Here is a 16,219-nt window from a genome sequence, read left to right on the forward strand (position 1 = left end):
TTACCCAGCTGCAGAATTATTATCTGACAAGAAGTCTATTTGCAGGCTTGCTCTGGTATAAGTAATAAATAAGTAATTTCCAGCACTGCCTTTCTGCATTTACATACCATGCATTATGCACAATAAAGGAGCATACAAAGAGATCCTTTCAGCCTATCTAGCCTGGCATCAAAACCAGCACAGAATTTTTGATTGATAAAAAGAAGAGAATGGAAGAAGTCAGACCAACCTTCACAATGTACGTCACACCAGGTCCCAGGATCTTCTCACTCAAGTGCAGCCATCCTTGAGAGGGTTTATCAACAATGCTGCTCCTTTGATTCCAATCTTCATCTCCTGGGTGCATTTCCTCTGACCGTGCTTTTTTCCCAACACTCATCTTGCTTATGTCCTGCTGTGAACACGAAGTGGCAGAGACAAGGTTACATGCGTTGTCAGAAGCCTCTGCTGCTGAGCTAGAAGCACTCGAGCTTCCCTGTAACTTGGAGACCGCAAGCTCCTTTACTGCAGAAGACAGGTTTTTGATACCCAAAAGGCTGCCTGCATTAGAGAATTTCAAGTGGGACACTTTATGGATGAGGGTACATAGGGTGGTGGGTCCATCTTCTTGGTCCTTGCGGAGAACCTCTGGAGTGACCAGGTATGAAGATGCTGCCGAAGCTGTAGCAGCTGCTGAGACCTTGCTGTTCATGGACAAATTGTGAATAAGATCATTAACTGATGTCACTGAATCATTCCTGAAGCGGTTATACTTGGTACGTTGAAGCATGCCCTTCTATCTAGTTTCCTGCATATGTTCTGGCAAATCTGATGCCAATGCAGGAGATGCCCGTGCTAACATAGCAGGCAATTCATAGCAACACAGGCAGAGAACAAGATTTTGGGGTAAAAAAGCGAACAATATGAGGAAAAATGAAAAAAATATATTTTTAAGGTATTTCTTGTGATTCCATGTTAAGGTTAGGTGAAGTAACAGTTTTCTGTAACAGAGATCCCAGTCCTGCTTAGAGCAGCCAACTTGCTCACAGCAAAAGCATGACTCACACAAATGAGAAGGACCCTTTTCAACAAAAGGCTTAGTGAGTACTGCAAATCACTTCCTGTAGGAAAAAATAAAAAAAATAAAAAAATAAAAAAAATCCACCTACTTACAGCACACCAGAACCAATCAATTCTCAAATTTCCTTATCCTCTCTTCTCAAACAGATATTTCCTTCTAACATCTTATTCCTCCCCCCACCACTCCTTTTCATATCAAAGGCAATTATCTTTAAAAAGGAATGAACAGCCTTTTTAAAACACCACATTTTATTCTTCTGCTTAACAGCACTTTCACCTCACATATTTGCAAATCTACAAAGACACAATTAGATAGCAAATATCTGGATAATATATACACATATATATTCCCCTCTCCCCACTCTAGCAAAACACAGATATGTTGAAGGTTTTCAGAATACTTTAAGCATTTCAAAAACAGATGATAGAAATAAAGAAAATACACCATTTTCCTTCACAAAAGCAGCCTAGCAGATTTTACAAGCTTTTGTGTCAATGCTGTTTCTCACAGAAATTGTTACTTCCAATTTTTTTACAGAGAAAACAATCCTTCTCCCCTACCTCACAGCAACCCTATGTTTTAATGCAGGATTATATAAAGCACCTATGTGTGAAATGAGTATTTTTCTGATGTCTGACAACACGCATAAGAGATGCTTTTTCTTTCACCACTGATATTCACTCTGAAGAAAAATGTGAAATAGATTTTCCATTCCCTAGAATACTTGCTCTAATTCTGAAAAATTGAGAAGTGCTAGGGGAATATTCAAAAGTCCATGCATCATCTCACTGATGTCCTGCAGTGAAGAATAAAATACACCAGTTCTTATTAAGCATAAATATCAACCACAAGCACTTGATCTGGGGAAGAGAAAAACATAAAGAAATCAGATACTTCATTTTTCTCTCTCTCTTTTTTTCTTTTTAAAATATAAAATAAAATATATACAACATTGAGAAATACATTGCTTGTCACAAGCCATATGGCTCTTTTCTATAAATTGACCTTCTTTGCAAAACATCTTCTAGGCACATAAAAATACATAACATTCTTTTTTTAAACAAATAACTGCAAAAAATTATAAAGGAAAAATTCTGTTGCATTCCTTCCCTCTCCTTTAACTAAAGGCTGCAGTATTCGAATACAACAAAACAGCTTAAATACAGTTACTTAATCAGTATATTTATGCCATTAAATTAAATCAGCACCTCTTATCCCCGCAATGATGAATAATGGCAGTGCCAGTGTTTCTAGTGATCTGTGGAATAGCCTCTCACCATCACACTGCTAACCTGCTACAGCATTCTCACAGCATTTGTTCCTCTCTTCATCCTCCTAGCATAGCAACAGCAAATATGCATATCATAGCCTATTTTTACTTGTCTCTACTGCCCAGAAAACCCAATCACTCCCAAATGGCTCTCTTCATTAGAAGCAGCTAGCAAAACTGCAAAATGTGAATGAGGCACTGACTGTGTGAATGGAAGGGCTGGCTAGCGTCCTCACATTTCTGTGAATGAAGCAAGGCCTCGCAGCCTCTACCAGGCAATCCCTTGGGTACTCACCAGCCCAGCCAATACCAGCCAGCTTTGATGACTCATTCAGCAGAGGCTTGCTAAATAGTGGAAGATTCCATTCCGAAAACAGGTGGCATCTTTCCTGCAGCAGCTCGAGAAAAAAAAAGCTGGTGCCAGAGTGGGTGACGGAAAATTGTAAATAAGAGAAAGAGTGTTGCAGGAGAAATGCAAGGGTTGTGTGGGATAGAGCTGGCAGGGGAGGAAAAACATGGAGTCAGGGCTGGGTTCTTCCCCGAGTTGTTGGTTTGGCTGGTTCATTTGCATCCAGAGTGGGAACATGAATGTGCACAGCTTTTATTTTATTTTATTTTATTTTATTATTTTATTTTATTTTATTTTATTTTATTCGTTTGTTTTTAATGTTTAACTGCTCTGCTTATGTGCCAGCAGATTCACAGATTTTACAGGTCTGCGTTCATACATCTATAAGGAAAAAAAAAAAACCTGCTTGAAAAGAAAAAAAAAATAACAGCAGGTATTTATTTGTACTATTAGCACAGTAGATATTTAAAAGTGTTGTCATCATGAGGCCAGTGAGAGAGAAGGAGAGGGAAGAGGATTTATTCCACTTCCCAGTCCCACAGCAGCAGGATGCAATTCTGACATTGTCACAGAAAAGCTATCTATATCTCCAATGGACTCTGAATTCTCCTGGAAATGAGACATTTAATGCTGTTGCAGAACAGAGCAGTAGTAGCCACTGACTCCACAAGGGCTTGAAATATGGTCTGATGGGAAATAGTTTCCTTTGAAAATCTGTCCCAAAACTAGAAAAAGTGCACATCTGAAAATTTAGTCTATAGTAGTTCTAGGGACCAAAAAATGTAGAAAATTTTGTCCTGTAGGAACAAATCTCATTCAAGGAAATAATAAAATTAGAACCTGTAGTGGCCTTAAAATGCAATTAAAATTAGAATTCAGTCACTTCTTCTGTATTGTCAGATAATTATAAGGTGTCTTCTGACTACATGCCTGTAGTTTGCAAAAATAAGCGTGCTAGCCTGCAACCACTGAGTTCATTATCATAGTTTTCAGTGCACTCTTGATAGTAAGGCTATCACTATGCACTATTTCCCTCTAATCCATCTGCAGCCATGCTAGGTCAGCTAGTAAAGTGTATCCAAGTTAAAAAATGAGCCTTTTTGTTGTTCTTTTTGCAGGGAGGTGAGCCAGACACTGGCACCGTGAGTAATAAATGGCCATGGAACAGTGAGTCCATTGTGGACTCAGTAATAAAATGGCAGGTGGAACTTCAGTGTTGATAAATGCAAAATAATACACAGCCCTAGTAATATAAATATAATAAGGGGATGTAGCCACCTCTGACCAAGCACAGCATTTCTTAGGAACTATCATTAATTTTGGCATCTCTGATTGCTCCTTCATGCTTTAGACTTATCTCCATTGGCTTTTCATATGAATGCAGACACTGTTTCACATCATTGTTCCTCCTTTTTCCCTTTCAGATGGCTATCAAGTGCTATTTTCCTCCTGCATCTTAATTACCTCTACAGCCTGTATTTCAGAAGCACCAACGTTCTATTACTCACAAAGAGGAGGGGAGAAAAGATAATGGGGTGAAGATCAGAGAAAGGAAAAGGAGAAATTTCGTTTTTTTGGGTTTCTATTGTTGGGATGAGGTTTAAAGGGATTACATTGCTCCAGATGCAAAGGTAGGAGGCACTGTTGATACAGGAGGTGTGATCGTCACAGAGGAAAGAGCAGGCAGAATTGGAGTGTTTCACCACTTTTTGTTGGAAGCCCTCCTGAATGCAAAATACATGACTTCCAGTGAGTGACCCATATTTAAAGAAATCTTAATAATTACAGAATCAGCCACAAAACCCTAGTACCACATTGTGGCAAATATATACTGTAAGCAGACAAGTTGGGCGATGTTAAGACTGTGCAGAAAGGTCATTTGCATTCCTGACCAGTGGTGGAAAAATTGTTTTTGGACTAAATTTTAAAAATGATGTGCGTGAAAAAGACAATGATTTTGAAAATACCAGATTTCCTCCTATGACCTAGATACTTTCCAGAACCCTCCTAACTGTGTATTCATGAGGTTTTATCCAGCTATATAAAGCTGAGGGAAGCTCAGCTGTGAGGGAAGCTCAGATGACATGGCTATAGACAAGCAAACAACATTACAACAAGCAGCAGAGCATAATGATCTAAACTTCTTAAGCAGATATGTAGCTACTATAGGTAAATAAATGATTCTACCTAATTTTGGTGCATCTGTTCTGTTCTTACATACTTCAGCATCTGTCCTCCCTGTCTCTGACATACCTGCATGAAGAGGTCAGTTACATGCTCCTGTGATTTTAAGAGACACTTTCGCAGAGCTGACAGGAATGTCCAAAGGAAACAAAATTTCCATCAGTGTCATTAAAAAGAGCCATGACTACTAAAAAACAGTCCGCAGGGAAGGAGATAGTAAAGACTCTTATCACTCTTATCACTTTGAGTTTTTCACTTGCTGGCTGTTTGAGGTAGACCTCAGCTTCTGTAAGACCATGCAAAAGAAAACAAAACAAAACCAAACTGAACAATGAAAGCATGAGGTCTGTTGCGAAGTCGGCAGTTCTGCTACAGAAAAGAAAAAAGGAAAAAGAAAAAGAAAAAGAAAAAGAAAAAGAAAAAGAAAAAGAAAAAGAAAAAGAAAAAGAAAAAGAAAAAGAAAAAGAAAAAGAAAAAAAAAAAGAAAAGAAAAAAAAAGGAAAAGAAAGGGAAAGGGAAAGGGAAAGGGAAGAAACAGCAAAACCCTCCAACCAGTATTTTAAAAAATTCTAGTTGATTTATTTCAACAAAAACCTGCTGCAAATTGCCTTCCTCTCCTTTTCATTCTATCCTCTCATGCAATCAGTTTTGCTGTTTCTGTGGCAACCTTACCATCAAGGGTTGGCTGTGTGAGTAAATTGGAACATTATCTGCAGTTGTGCAGGTTATTTCTCTGGAAAACCACATTGTTGGAAATATAACTGTTTAAAACCAATGATTGCTATTTATTAATGTTCAACTTCTGCCTTAATTTGAAGTAGTCCAATGTAAATTAAGGTTCAAAGTATGCCTACAAATTTCTGTGCAAATATGCAGGTTTTAAGGCAGAAACTGATCCTAAACAGGATTGTTTCTGGTTACTTGAAAATACTGGAACACTTTTGCATTGAGACACTTTCATCCTGTGAAATATGACATGGAATAGTTGGCAGAGAATGAAACTTGCAACTCTTCATGCTCCATCAGTGTGGCTCCTGTTGTGCTGCTAAAAGCCAGCACACAGTAGAAGTTCAGAATGAAGATGGATCTTAAACAATACGAAATCTGAATGGGGCTCTATGGTTTCATGAGGCAGGGAAGTCCATCAGAATCTGCAAATTAGCACTAGGTCAACCTTGTAACACTGAACCTGCTTTTACGAACAACACAAATTTTTATAGTAAACTCTTTTCTGTGCTGTCATCTGAGGTGAGAATGGAAAGCAGCTGCAGCAGTAGGGCTGTACCTTCTAAGCACAACCTCAAGTACAGCTGTATCTGTGGGCTGTGGACAATATAGGTTCTCCTATCTGCCTCCCCATCTCACTCCTACCGAGGGACATTTCCACCCTCTCAACAACCTCTATAGATCCTGCATTGCTGCCAGTAACTATCACTTGTTTTACTTTCAGTTGAGATACATTACTTCTTTGCTATTCGTTTTTTTCCTCTTCCTCCCCCTCCCCCTCCCCTCCTTTTTTCCTCTCTTGCTCTACTTAGGCTGCTTCACAGGAAATTTCTAGAGAGCCTCATGTGAGTGTTTTACATGAAGTGATGGACCTGAACAACCTCCCTCAGCTAACCAAGCTCGAGGCACAAGGAGTTCCTCAGAATCACTTCAAACCAATGTTCCTTCAGAGTGATTGCAGGGATGCTGCTCCTGTAGGCACCGACTGAGTACCACACTTCAGCTGAAATGCCATACCAGACCTGGAGCCTATTTCCCAGAGAAAGACCCCTCAGCCATGTTTTCTTCTACCTCCAAGAACTATTGCATGGCTAACAAACTGTGTGACCCTGTTCAAGAGAGTGGGATCCATAACTGTCTCTCTAATGCTGTGATGCTCCAGTACTGATGGAAATGACAGTTCTCTTTGGCATATACACATTATTAATCATGTATTTCTCCCTGCTGTTACAGGTGACACATGAATTAAAGCTGAGAATAAGGATCGTATCATGTATGAGGATATGAAAGCTGTCGTTCAACAAAACCTAGAAGTTAGAAAGCAAGATGGCGGTATAACACTCTGAAATTTGCCAATGATGCAATCCATTTATGAAAAAGAGACAAATCAGAAATTTAGATAAATGTTTATCTGTCTGTGGCAGGAATTTTATTTTAAACAATTAGGAAGATTCATGGGAAAAAGTAAACAGCAGCATCCTTTACAAACAAATGATGCAAGAACTCTTATTGGTGAAGAATTTTGTGAGTATGGCATGTAGGCTCTTGTTCATTGCTGGCAAAAACACATAGCTAATGATAGTGATTGCTGAAAAACACTGTTCTGTAGCTGAGAATTTGTACTATCAAATAGTGCTGTTGTATTCTTTGAATCTGTTGTAATTTCCATGGAAATAAATAGGAGGCATTACATTCAGAGTGATCTACTTTTCACACATACAGCATATAGAACAATCACAAAGCACTAGCATAACTTACATAAAGGTCCTGACCCCAAAACTTCCTCTGTATAAGCAGGTGTTGTGGTTTGGTAATTTTTTGTTGTCAGTATTCCACATCAGAACATCATGTAAACCAGTGGAAGTTAAAGAGTTAATGTTCTGGTTCCGTTTACTGCCTCTTATGGGCATTTTGAGTATTCTGGTGGGAGGGGAGGGGAGGGGAGGGGAAGGCAGGGGTGGGGTGGGGTGGGGTGGGGTGGGGCGGGGCGGGGCGGCGCGGCATCCCCGGAAGACTTGGCGCGAAGAGGAAGGGAGGTGGAGCTCCAGCCAGGAGCCCGTTCGTCTGTCTGCTCTATGGGGCTGGCTCAGTTCGCTGCGGAGAAAGGCATGTGCTTCCCTCGTACTTTGGGTACTCTTCTCTTTCATTTTGTTTGATTTTGTTGGAATTAGTAAATTACCGTCCCTCCTCAGATAATTGCCGGTGTGTTCCTTTTGTTAAACCCATCTACTAGCTCTCTGCCCTTTCTGCCACTTTGCTGGTAACTGTCTGTTAAAAATGATAAACTTTCTTAAAGCTGTGTGTTCCCCTTCTCTTACCAAAAAGATACAATCAAAATGATAAGGACAGAAAAACACGGAATAGTATAAATGGGCACCTTTACCTTGTATTGTACATCTGACCAAAATCCTGGAGGTTTGCATAGGCATTTGGTGGCAGTTGTAAGAGCTGTTCAGCCTGCTTTCACACTCCTTTCAACGACTTGTCATCATCGTTGCTGTGCTGGCATAAAGTGTGTGCTATAGCACCTGTCTGAAAAATAACACAGAAAAATACAGTTATTTTTTTCCAGGCAGACAAGTTCCAGACATTGTTTCACCAAACAAAAAATTGAGCTGAGAGTGGAACAAATGGAAGAGTAAGCTGTGGACAGTGCAGAGATGAAATGTACTAATTGCACAGGCCAAGACAAATGCCTGATTATTTATTTTCACCCTGAAATACAATCCACCAGCTTGTGCCATTGAATTGTACAGGTTTTCTTGGCAAACAAGAAGTTAGGCAGTGTGCTGTATTTACAGTGAAGATATCACTGATCACTGCTTTTACTGAAAGAATTCTAACAGTTCTGCAGCAGAGAATAACCAGCAGTGGAAGGTTACTGGCAGCAACACTCATCCCAGCAAATTCAGAATGTGGGATACTTCTGCATTATTTGTACAAAGGGCTGGCATGAGTCACTGTACCTTTTCACAATAACACTGCTTGTTATCTGGCCTGAAGTGATTATAAAGTGTTTTTTCTGGATACAGTCATGTAGAAGAGGAAACCATAGAAACATGTATATGTGCACACACATGCCTGTGTGGACACATGTACTTATGTATTTTCTCAGCTAGATTGTTCACCTTTCATATATTTGAGATTATTTTCATAACAGTGTGAATGAGAAATAGGGTGGCCAACTTGCAAAAGGTCTGAAGATGAAGCAGGGGTGAGTGGTAGAATTTAAACAGTTGAGAAGTGTTTAAAGGGTAATTTAAAGGAACTGAAGTTTATAAAAACCACTACAGTAATGTTAGGAAAGACAGGAAGTAATGCAGCTGTGAATGGAATGACTGAGAAACTCAGACTTAAGTCCCATGCTTTGAAGCATACCAGAAGGGAGGAAAGCATCCTTCACTCTCTAAGGGACTCCAAGATTAAAAATGCTGAGAGTGAATGGAGATGAAAATGTGTGTAGTGCTATGCTATCTTCCATAGCATTTTATATATTTCTTTGCAGCAGCAGAAGTAAGGAACCTTAAAGACCATTTAGCTCCAAGCCCTCTGCTGTGTGCCAGAGATGAACAAATAGAGAAGTGCCACTGGCAGGGACACAGACTGCAGCTCCCATTTCTAGAAGGGAGAAAGAAAAAGGACACTGAAGATAACATGGTCTAAGAAGACTTGCAAGAGCAGTAAGTATAGCAGAAGGAAAAATTCTATTAAGTGGGACTGAAAATAATCGGACTTACTGCCTCCTGGCAGCCAGCAGGGCTGTTATCTCTGAGTAGTTAAACCCATTGCAGCAGCAGCGCATCTGAGCATCTAACTGAACACCATTATTATAGTCAACATGTAGGCACTGCATAAATGTTGTCTGCTGTTACTATTAATTTAACCGTGACAGAAAAGAGTAAGGATGAAATTACTACATGTCACTGAAGCAACCTGCTAGGTCTCTTCTACAGCAGCTGTTATTGGCCTCCATGAATGGTTGTTAGCTTTAATATGACTGAGAGCATTTAATCTCTCTAGCAAGACCAAAGCAATGCCATAGCTCTGCTTCGTCCTAGCAGCACTGCTTATCTAACCAAGTGCAAGAAATTACACCAATAGTGCCCCAATTTTTACATAATATTGTGTAAATACCAAAAACCTGCTTTTGCACAGCACCTGATCAACATGTGTCTAACTAGCATAACTAAACTGGCAGAAATCTGTTGTTTAGATGTAAGCATTAGGATTGTCATGCGGCTATGAAGTCTTTACAACTGAACTAATAACTGGCATCAGATAACAATAAAATAAGTCAACTGTGCAAAATTATGTATTAGAATAAATACACACATCTACTTCCCGTGACTCAAATATCACTGATCAGACCATGACAGTGACAGTCAAATGAAAGAAAAGGAAGATGTTAGAAGGTTTTAGAACAGTTATACGTACATAGATGTTACAACTCATGGCTTAGCACTTTTTTTTTTTTTTTTTTTACCTTGCCAGTAACATTTTGTTTTAATATTTTGGGCAAATCAAAAGCTTTCAAAAAGAAGTAAAAGAACATTCTACTAGAAAAAAATCTATATATGTGCAAAAAAGCATCTATACTACATCCTTGTAACACTTTGGCAGGCACAGACCGTTTCATAATGGTCATGCACAGTCATTCCCCACGATAAACATGAAACTCCTGCCCTCTGCTGTCCAAGATGCAAAAGAAGCAGAAAGGAGCTTATACTTTTCACAGTGCACACTAACTCTTTCTTAAGTGTTAGAACCCAAGGTCAGCTTATCAGCATCCTGAAAAGCCCATATAAAAGAGGAAATAAGGAGAATGAAAATTTTGCATCTAAGATTTGGAAAGGTCATGTTATAGCAGAAAGAATGGAGTGTGGTCTGTCTGAAAGTAATCTTGTTTAAGACAGCAGATGTCCTGCCTTTCACATCTGTTCAGCAGCACGTTGCACTGATGAGCACACATTATCTCTGCAAGAAATATATGAAGCGGAATCGATTTCTGCTCAGATTTTCATGCTTTTGAAAGAAGGCAGTCAGTCTATAAAATATAACCAAAAACAAATAAAGTGGTATCCAGCCTAGAGGGGTTCCTTTGTAGCAGAAACGATCAGAATCATTCAAGAAAAAGGAGCCAGAAGTGATTCACACTAAAAAAGGATGAGGCGTGAGCAGTGTAGAGAGTGCCATATGATTCACCTTTATATCATTTTTAATTATGTCCCCCAAATTATCTTGTACCTATAAATCAGCAGAAAGAACAAAACAAAAGGATGACTAAAAAAGTGGTATGCTCCTCATAACACAGATAGTAAATGTCAAAACTACAGAGGCAAAAGAGCTAACTTTCTATTCCCAACAACTATTCCCAACAACTATTCCCAACAACTATTTTCCAATTTACAATCAAGTAATTTGTACTTCAAGATGAAAATTCAAACTTCTCAGTACAGCAGAAGTCCAGAATCTTATGAATAAACAGACTGTACAATGAACCAGCAGAATATTCATTTGGTGGCATCAGAGATTTTGCTGAAATTTAATAATATGAATGTATTCTTCAAGAACAGTTAAGTGTATTTTGAGAAAGCTATTTATATTCTAAATCATCACTTGTTTGTTTTGAAAAAAAAAAAAAACTTTGTCCAAAGTAAATTGAAATTAGTTGCTAGAAAACTAGCACAAAAATGTCATTTACTTTTGAACAAGCAAATCAAATTAACATCCAGCATTCCTTAGCTTGCTTTCCAGTCCCTGGTTATCTTTGTAGCAATTCAATAACTCTGTAAGTCTGTCTGTGTATTACTGTTCAATCAACCATCAGCCAGTTTTAGCCAAGTACTACAAAGAGGACATTTCAAAAATGTCAAGTAACAACACATTCATGGAGTAGGCAGGCAGGGAGGTGAAATTCTGCCCACTCCCACGAATTAAAATACATAGTGGTATGCGACAGTCCTTTTCAGAATCTAAGTAAAAAGTAAATTTTATTATATAAAATCTAAATAAATAATCAAAGAAAAAAATTTAGATTATATGTGAGTAATAAAAATTATGTCTAGCTAGGAGACAGTCTTTTAGACAGGCTTTACAAGGGATACTCAGTAAATGCCTCCACTCATAGAAACAGCTTTAATTGAGCGTTTTAAGCTACTAGCAAAGCCAGTCACAGGTTCATCATAAAAACAGATACTCATCCAAAGAAGTAGCTTATTTTTCCAAGGCCTGTTCTTCCATAATACCCTTTCTTTCATAGTTCATGCTTTTGATAAACACACTTCACATGTTGTTATGGGAAATCAGTATTGTGAAGACTCACAGACACTTCCCAAAACATCTGCAACATAAACAACATGATTAGCAAGAGTTGTTTTGCTGTCATTGTGTTGGAGTGAAAAGATTTTGTATTATGCCACAGAGTTGTGTTTGCACTGAGGAGTAAAAACTGATTTTATAATGTGAGTTTGGAGCTTCAGCTCATGTTATTTTTTTCTTTTTTTTTTTTCTGAAATCCTGAAATTGTTCACATACCCTTAAGCTATCTCACAAAGTAAAGCAACCTGCTTTTAACCCTTCTTGTAGATCTTTACGAGAACCACGTGGCAGTACCTCAACTTAGCACTGTACTTCCGTACACTTGATTCATTATGGTTATTTCAGCTAATATTCTTCATGCTAACACTCAAAAATTTAAAATCTGTGTTTTACAAATTCTACATACTGAAGAACTGGTTCAGTTCATCTGTCAAAAATCCATCCCATCATGATTATGATTACTATCACTAATTAGATTACAAAACTCAGGATTCCTCAGAATTTTGGCAAATTCCAACCATTAATCCAGCTGTCCACATGACCATTTCAATAGCACTAAATATGACACCATATAATTAGGAGTTTATGAATAGTCTTGAATATTTACAGTCAGTAATTCCTAGAGCAAAGGCAAAAAGGAGTCACTTAATACCTACTCTGATCTTCCATATAGAACATCTTCGCTGAGTTAGTTCTTTACTGTTACTGGACTACTCTGTATTTTCAAGGAAAATAGTTATTTTTTATTAAGAATTCAAAGAAGCTGTCACAGCTCTGGGTAACTTGCTACCACAATCAATTATTCAATTGTTTATTGCTTCTAAGCAGAAGCAAAAAAACATGTCAAACTATACTTAGGAGTCTGTTCTTAGGGAGCTATATAAGGTCTCTATCAAGTTTAGATTTTCTGGGTAACTCTTAAGGCTAAATCATCCCACCAGTAGCTGCCAGTGTTGGGCACATTCCTACATAATGCAAACTAATCACATACATAGATTTGCCTCTACCTGCAGTGGCTCATGCAGTCCAGTCAGATAATACAATAACATTATTCAACAGGGGGCACAATCTAGAGTCAAAAACACAAATTTCTCTGTGCTATTCTGGATCTTGATTACGGTCACTAGGACTAACAATATTCATTATTATAGCTTTTGATATGCAGCTGTGGAAACTCTACTCAAAGGAAAAATGAAAAAAAAATCGGAATCTGAGCAGGGTATTACTGCCAGTGAAAGTGGAGGGTATGGGACAAAACATACTTAGTAAAAAATGAGCTGCAGAGATGTATCCTAATCTTGGCATTACCAGCATCAGTTTCTGAAATGTTGCAGTGTAACAAGTATTTTTAGTAAAACAAATGTTCACATGAATAATAATTTTACTGTTGCTTTGATGATCTTCTTGCACCCAGGTCAAGTAAACAAACATATGTACACATATATATAAATACATACACAAGTATAAACACACTTCCTTTTCTTCCTTGTTCTATGTTTAACCAATATACAGAAGTTTATTTTTAAGGCCCCTTTTCTATATTTATGCTATATATTTATAGACTTATTTATGTTATTTGTACAATTCTTTTATAAAGACCAAGTAACATTTTATAAAGACCAAGTAACAAAACTAGCAGACACCTTTAATTCTGTAATTCAATTAGTTTGTCATCAATGGAAAATAACGTATGATGGGCAACCATACACATATTTTTTCATTTAAGTAAACTTTATTTTCCTATTTCTTGACCACTATCGCCTGAATGTGCATTTTCATTGCAGAATGAACTTATCAGTATATAGAGCACATAAAACTCCAGACTTCAATGACTATCATCTGCTAAAATTAGCAAGTATATCAATCATTTTTAAATTCACCAAAGACTGTTAGGTTTAAAAATACATAGTACTTAGCCATGCCCTTTTTTCCCCCTCTTAATTTGAAGTAATTTTACTTCAAACAGATTAGATTCCATGAGAAATTTGAGAGTACTTGATATGGAAGATGGTTTTGGTGTTTGCAGGGTTTATCTGCTGAGTTGTGACTACTTGTAACTGTCAAATTCTCCCCAAGGATAAATAAAGCTTCAAGAAAAATAAGCACTCAGGAAGTGGTGGAGATTGGATGTGTGTAGGTGTTGAGGGCATTCATTTTTATCCAATCACTGAATAAAAAGCACATTTTTCATGCAATTTTGTTCATTCACTGCTACGTGATCTGCACCACAACAGAAGACTGCAGCATCCAATGCTAAACTGAACTGATTAGAGGCAGGGAGGAGACAGCTCAATACATGGGAACAGAATGCCATGTTGTAGGTGACTACATAGCCTTCAGTTAATACTCTAATTAGATGAGTTACAGCTCTTGTGACTAACGTTGAAAAGACACAAAAATATTGTTTCACATAGATTTTTTTTCCTTTGGAGCAATAAAATCAGCAAATATTAAAGTAAAATGACGTTCATTTTCTCTTCAGCTTAGATAACTCAAGCAAGTTCTTGAATTAAAATAAAATAAAATAGAAAGCATTCATTGATTAGCAAAGCAAAACAAAAACAGTGCATTGCAACATTTGAGGTACAGAATTTGTGACAACAAAATATCTCAATAAAGTGAACACTTTAAGGTGTAAAATCTACAGGAAAACAATCTGAGCAGTGAAAAATAAAAACACACACATTAAAAAAACAACAACACAAAAAACACCCTGTTGTGTATTCCCGATGGTTTTTTAAAACTTAAAAACAATTCTCTGCTCTGAAATAGATTTATTTGCCTTCACATTCCTATTTATGTTCCATGCTTACTTGATGTGGATTCTCTCTTTGGCTTCATCTACTGTATGCCTGTTAAGCACCCTTTTGAAGAAGTTGTTTACTTGCTTGAATATTTGTTTAGCATACATAGAAGGTGAAAGTCAAATAATACTCCAGTGAAAAAAATCTACAAATAAACATTGAAATGATGTGTATCTATAATCCTTAACTGAAGACCATGGTTATTGAAAAGCAAGGATCCTGCTAGAAGTGTTCCTGTCATCTCCCTCCACTACCTACTTGCTCTCTAATTTTAAATACCAGCTCAGTTACATCACTCTTAGCAGCAAATGTTACAGCTTCTTATTGCATACCCAAGTATGAGATTTTAACTTTCATCATGAAATACAATCATTCTACAGAAAGGCTTGAAAGCTGAAGAATTTCATGTTGGCATATTTGGAGGCGCTGAAATGTTACCAGAATTAAACTAGTATTATTTTGACATAAAAGACATGAAAACACTGTCCAGCACATATTTAAAGCAGATAGGAACGTGGGAAAGTAATTAGCTTCTAATCACAAGCCAGAAATGAAACAGAAATTTAAAAACTGTAAACACTGTTACTTAAGTATCCTTCCTAAGAAGGGTAATGAAATGAGTAATCCATGGAGAAAATGGATGGAGATAAGTAATAGAATGAAGGTTCTAAACCACACATAAAGAGTAGGAAAAGAGAAAAATCCTAAGAGAAAAATCCTAGTCAGGCAGTTAAGGGGAAAAAAAAAAAATAAGAGGGAGAGGAGAGGGGCAAGGGAGATAAAGAATAAGAAACAAGCAAGCAAACAAACAACAACAACAACAACAACAAAAACCAGACTAGAAATAATTTAGCAATTTAGCTCTGAGAAATAATTTAGCAAGAGACCAAGCAGAAATTGGGAAATATATAAATGATTGTAATAGGACAATTTTAATTTAGAAGTAACTGGTAAACTTAAAATACCCAAGTCCTCAAAGAAAAGTAGTTTTTTGTCTTGAACGGAGCAACTGTGTTTCTTAACAGAGATCTGAAAATATTATCAGAGAGTGATTTCAAAAATAAAAAAATAATTAGTATGTTTCTAGTTAATACTTGTTGCTTACAAAGGAATTGTTCCCTGCTTGTAATTTGCAGCAAAGCATTAAACAGTTTTTTGCAGAAATTAATAAAACACAAGAAAATAAACATTTCGCTATTACATGCAGAGAATGTGGAAAAGCTCTCACAGACTGGAATGGTCTTTTCAAAAGCACTGCTTTGAGATACAGATACAGAATTAGGAACCAGCATAAAAGTCTGGATAACAGGTCACTCTTCCTCTACCTGCACTGAAACTGAGGATTGTGCTTCCTAGAAAGCGAAACAGCAAACTGAAAATGGTGAGGTTTATCTTTTATGCTTTTTCTTGATTAACCTCTTCACTGAATTCCTACCAGAAAAATACTATAATACCATGAGATATAATTAATTAAAAAAAAAAAAAAACCATAAAATTGTCCTGCATCC

The 16,219-nt window shown here is 37.3% G+C and overlaps 1 protein-coding gene across 5 annotated transcripts in view; it reads right to left on the reverse strand.

Annotated features, from left to right (window-relative positions):
* SHC3 (SHC adaptor protein 3) overlaps positions 1-16,219 on the reverse strand; it is a 103,963-nt gene that overhangs the window by 66,020 nt on the left and 21,724 nt on the right. The window contains exons 2-3 of one of the 5 annotated variants that reach the window (XM_046905840.1): positions 7,973-8,121; positions 230-391 (exon numbers count right to left, since the gene is read on the reverse strand). In XM_046905840.1, the coding sequence (XP_046761796.1) occupies positions 230-379 (150 nt within the window). In that variant the 5' untranslated portion in view covers positions 380-391; positions 7,973-8,121. Of the gene's footprint in view, positions 1-229; positions 1,091-2,533; positions 2,579-2,625; positions 3,082-7,972; positions 8,122-16,219 lie in introns of those variants that run through there. The other 4 variants (XM_025145195.3, XM_040656351.2, XM_046905839.1 and 1 more) reach the window with 4 other exon arrangements.

Source organism: Gallus gallus, chromosome Z, assembly GCF_016699485.2.
Source record: "Gallus gallus isolate bGalGal1 chromosome Z, bGalGal1.mat.broiler.GRCg7b, whole genome shotgun sequence".
Taxonomy (NCBI): Eukaryota; Metazoa; Chordata; class Aves; order Galliformes; family Phasianidae; genus Gallus; species Gallus gallus.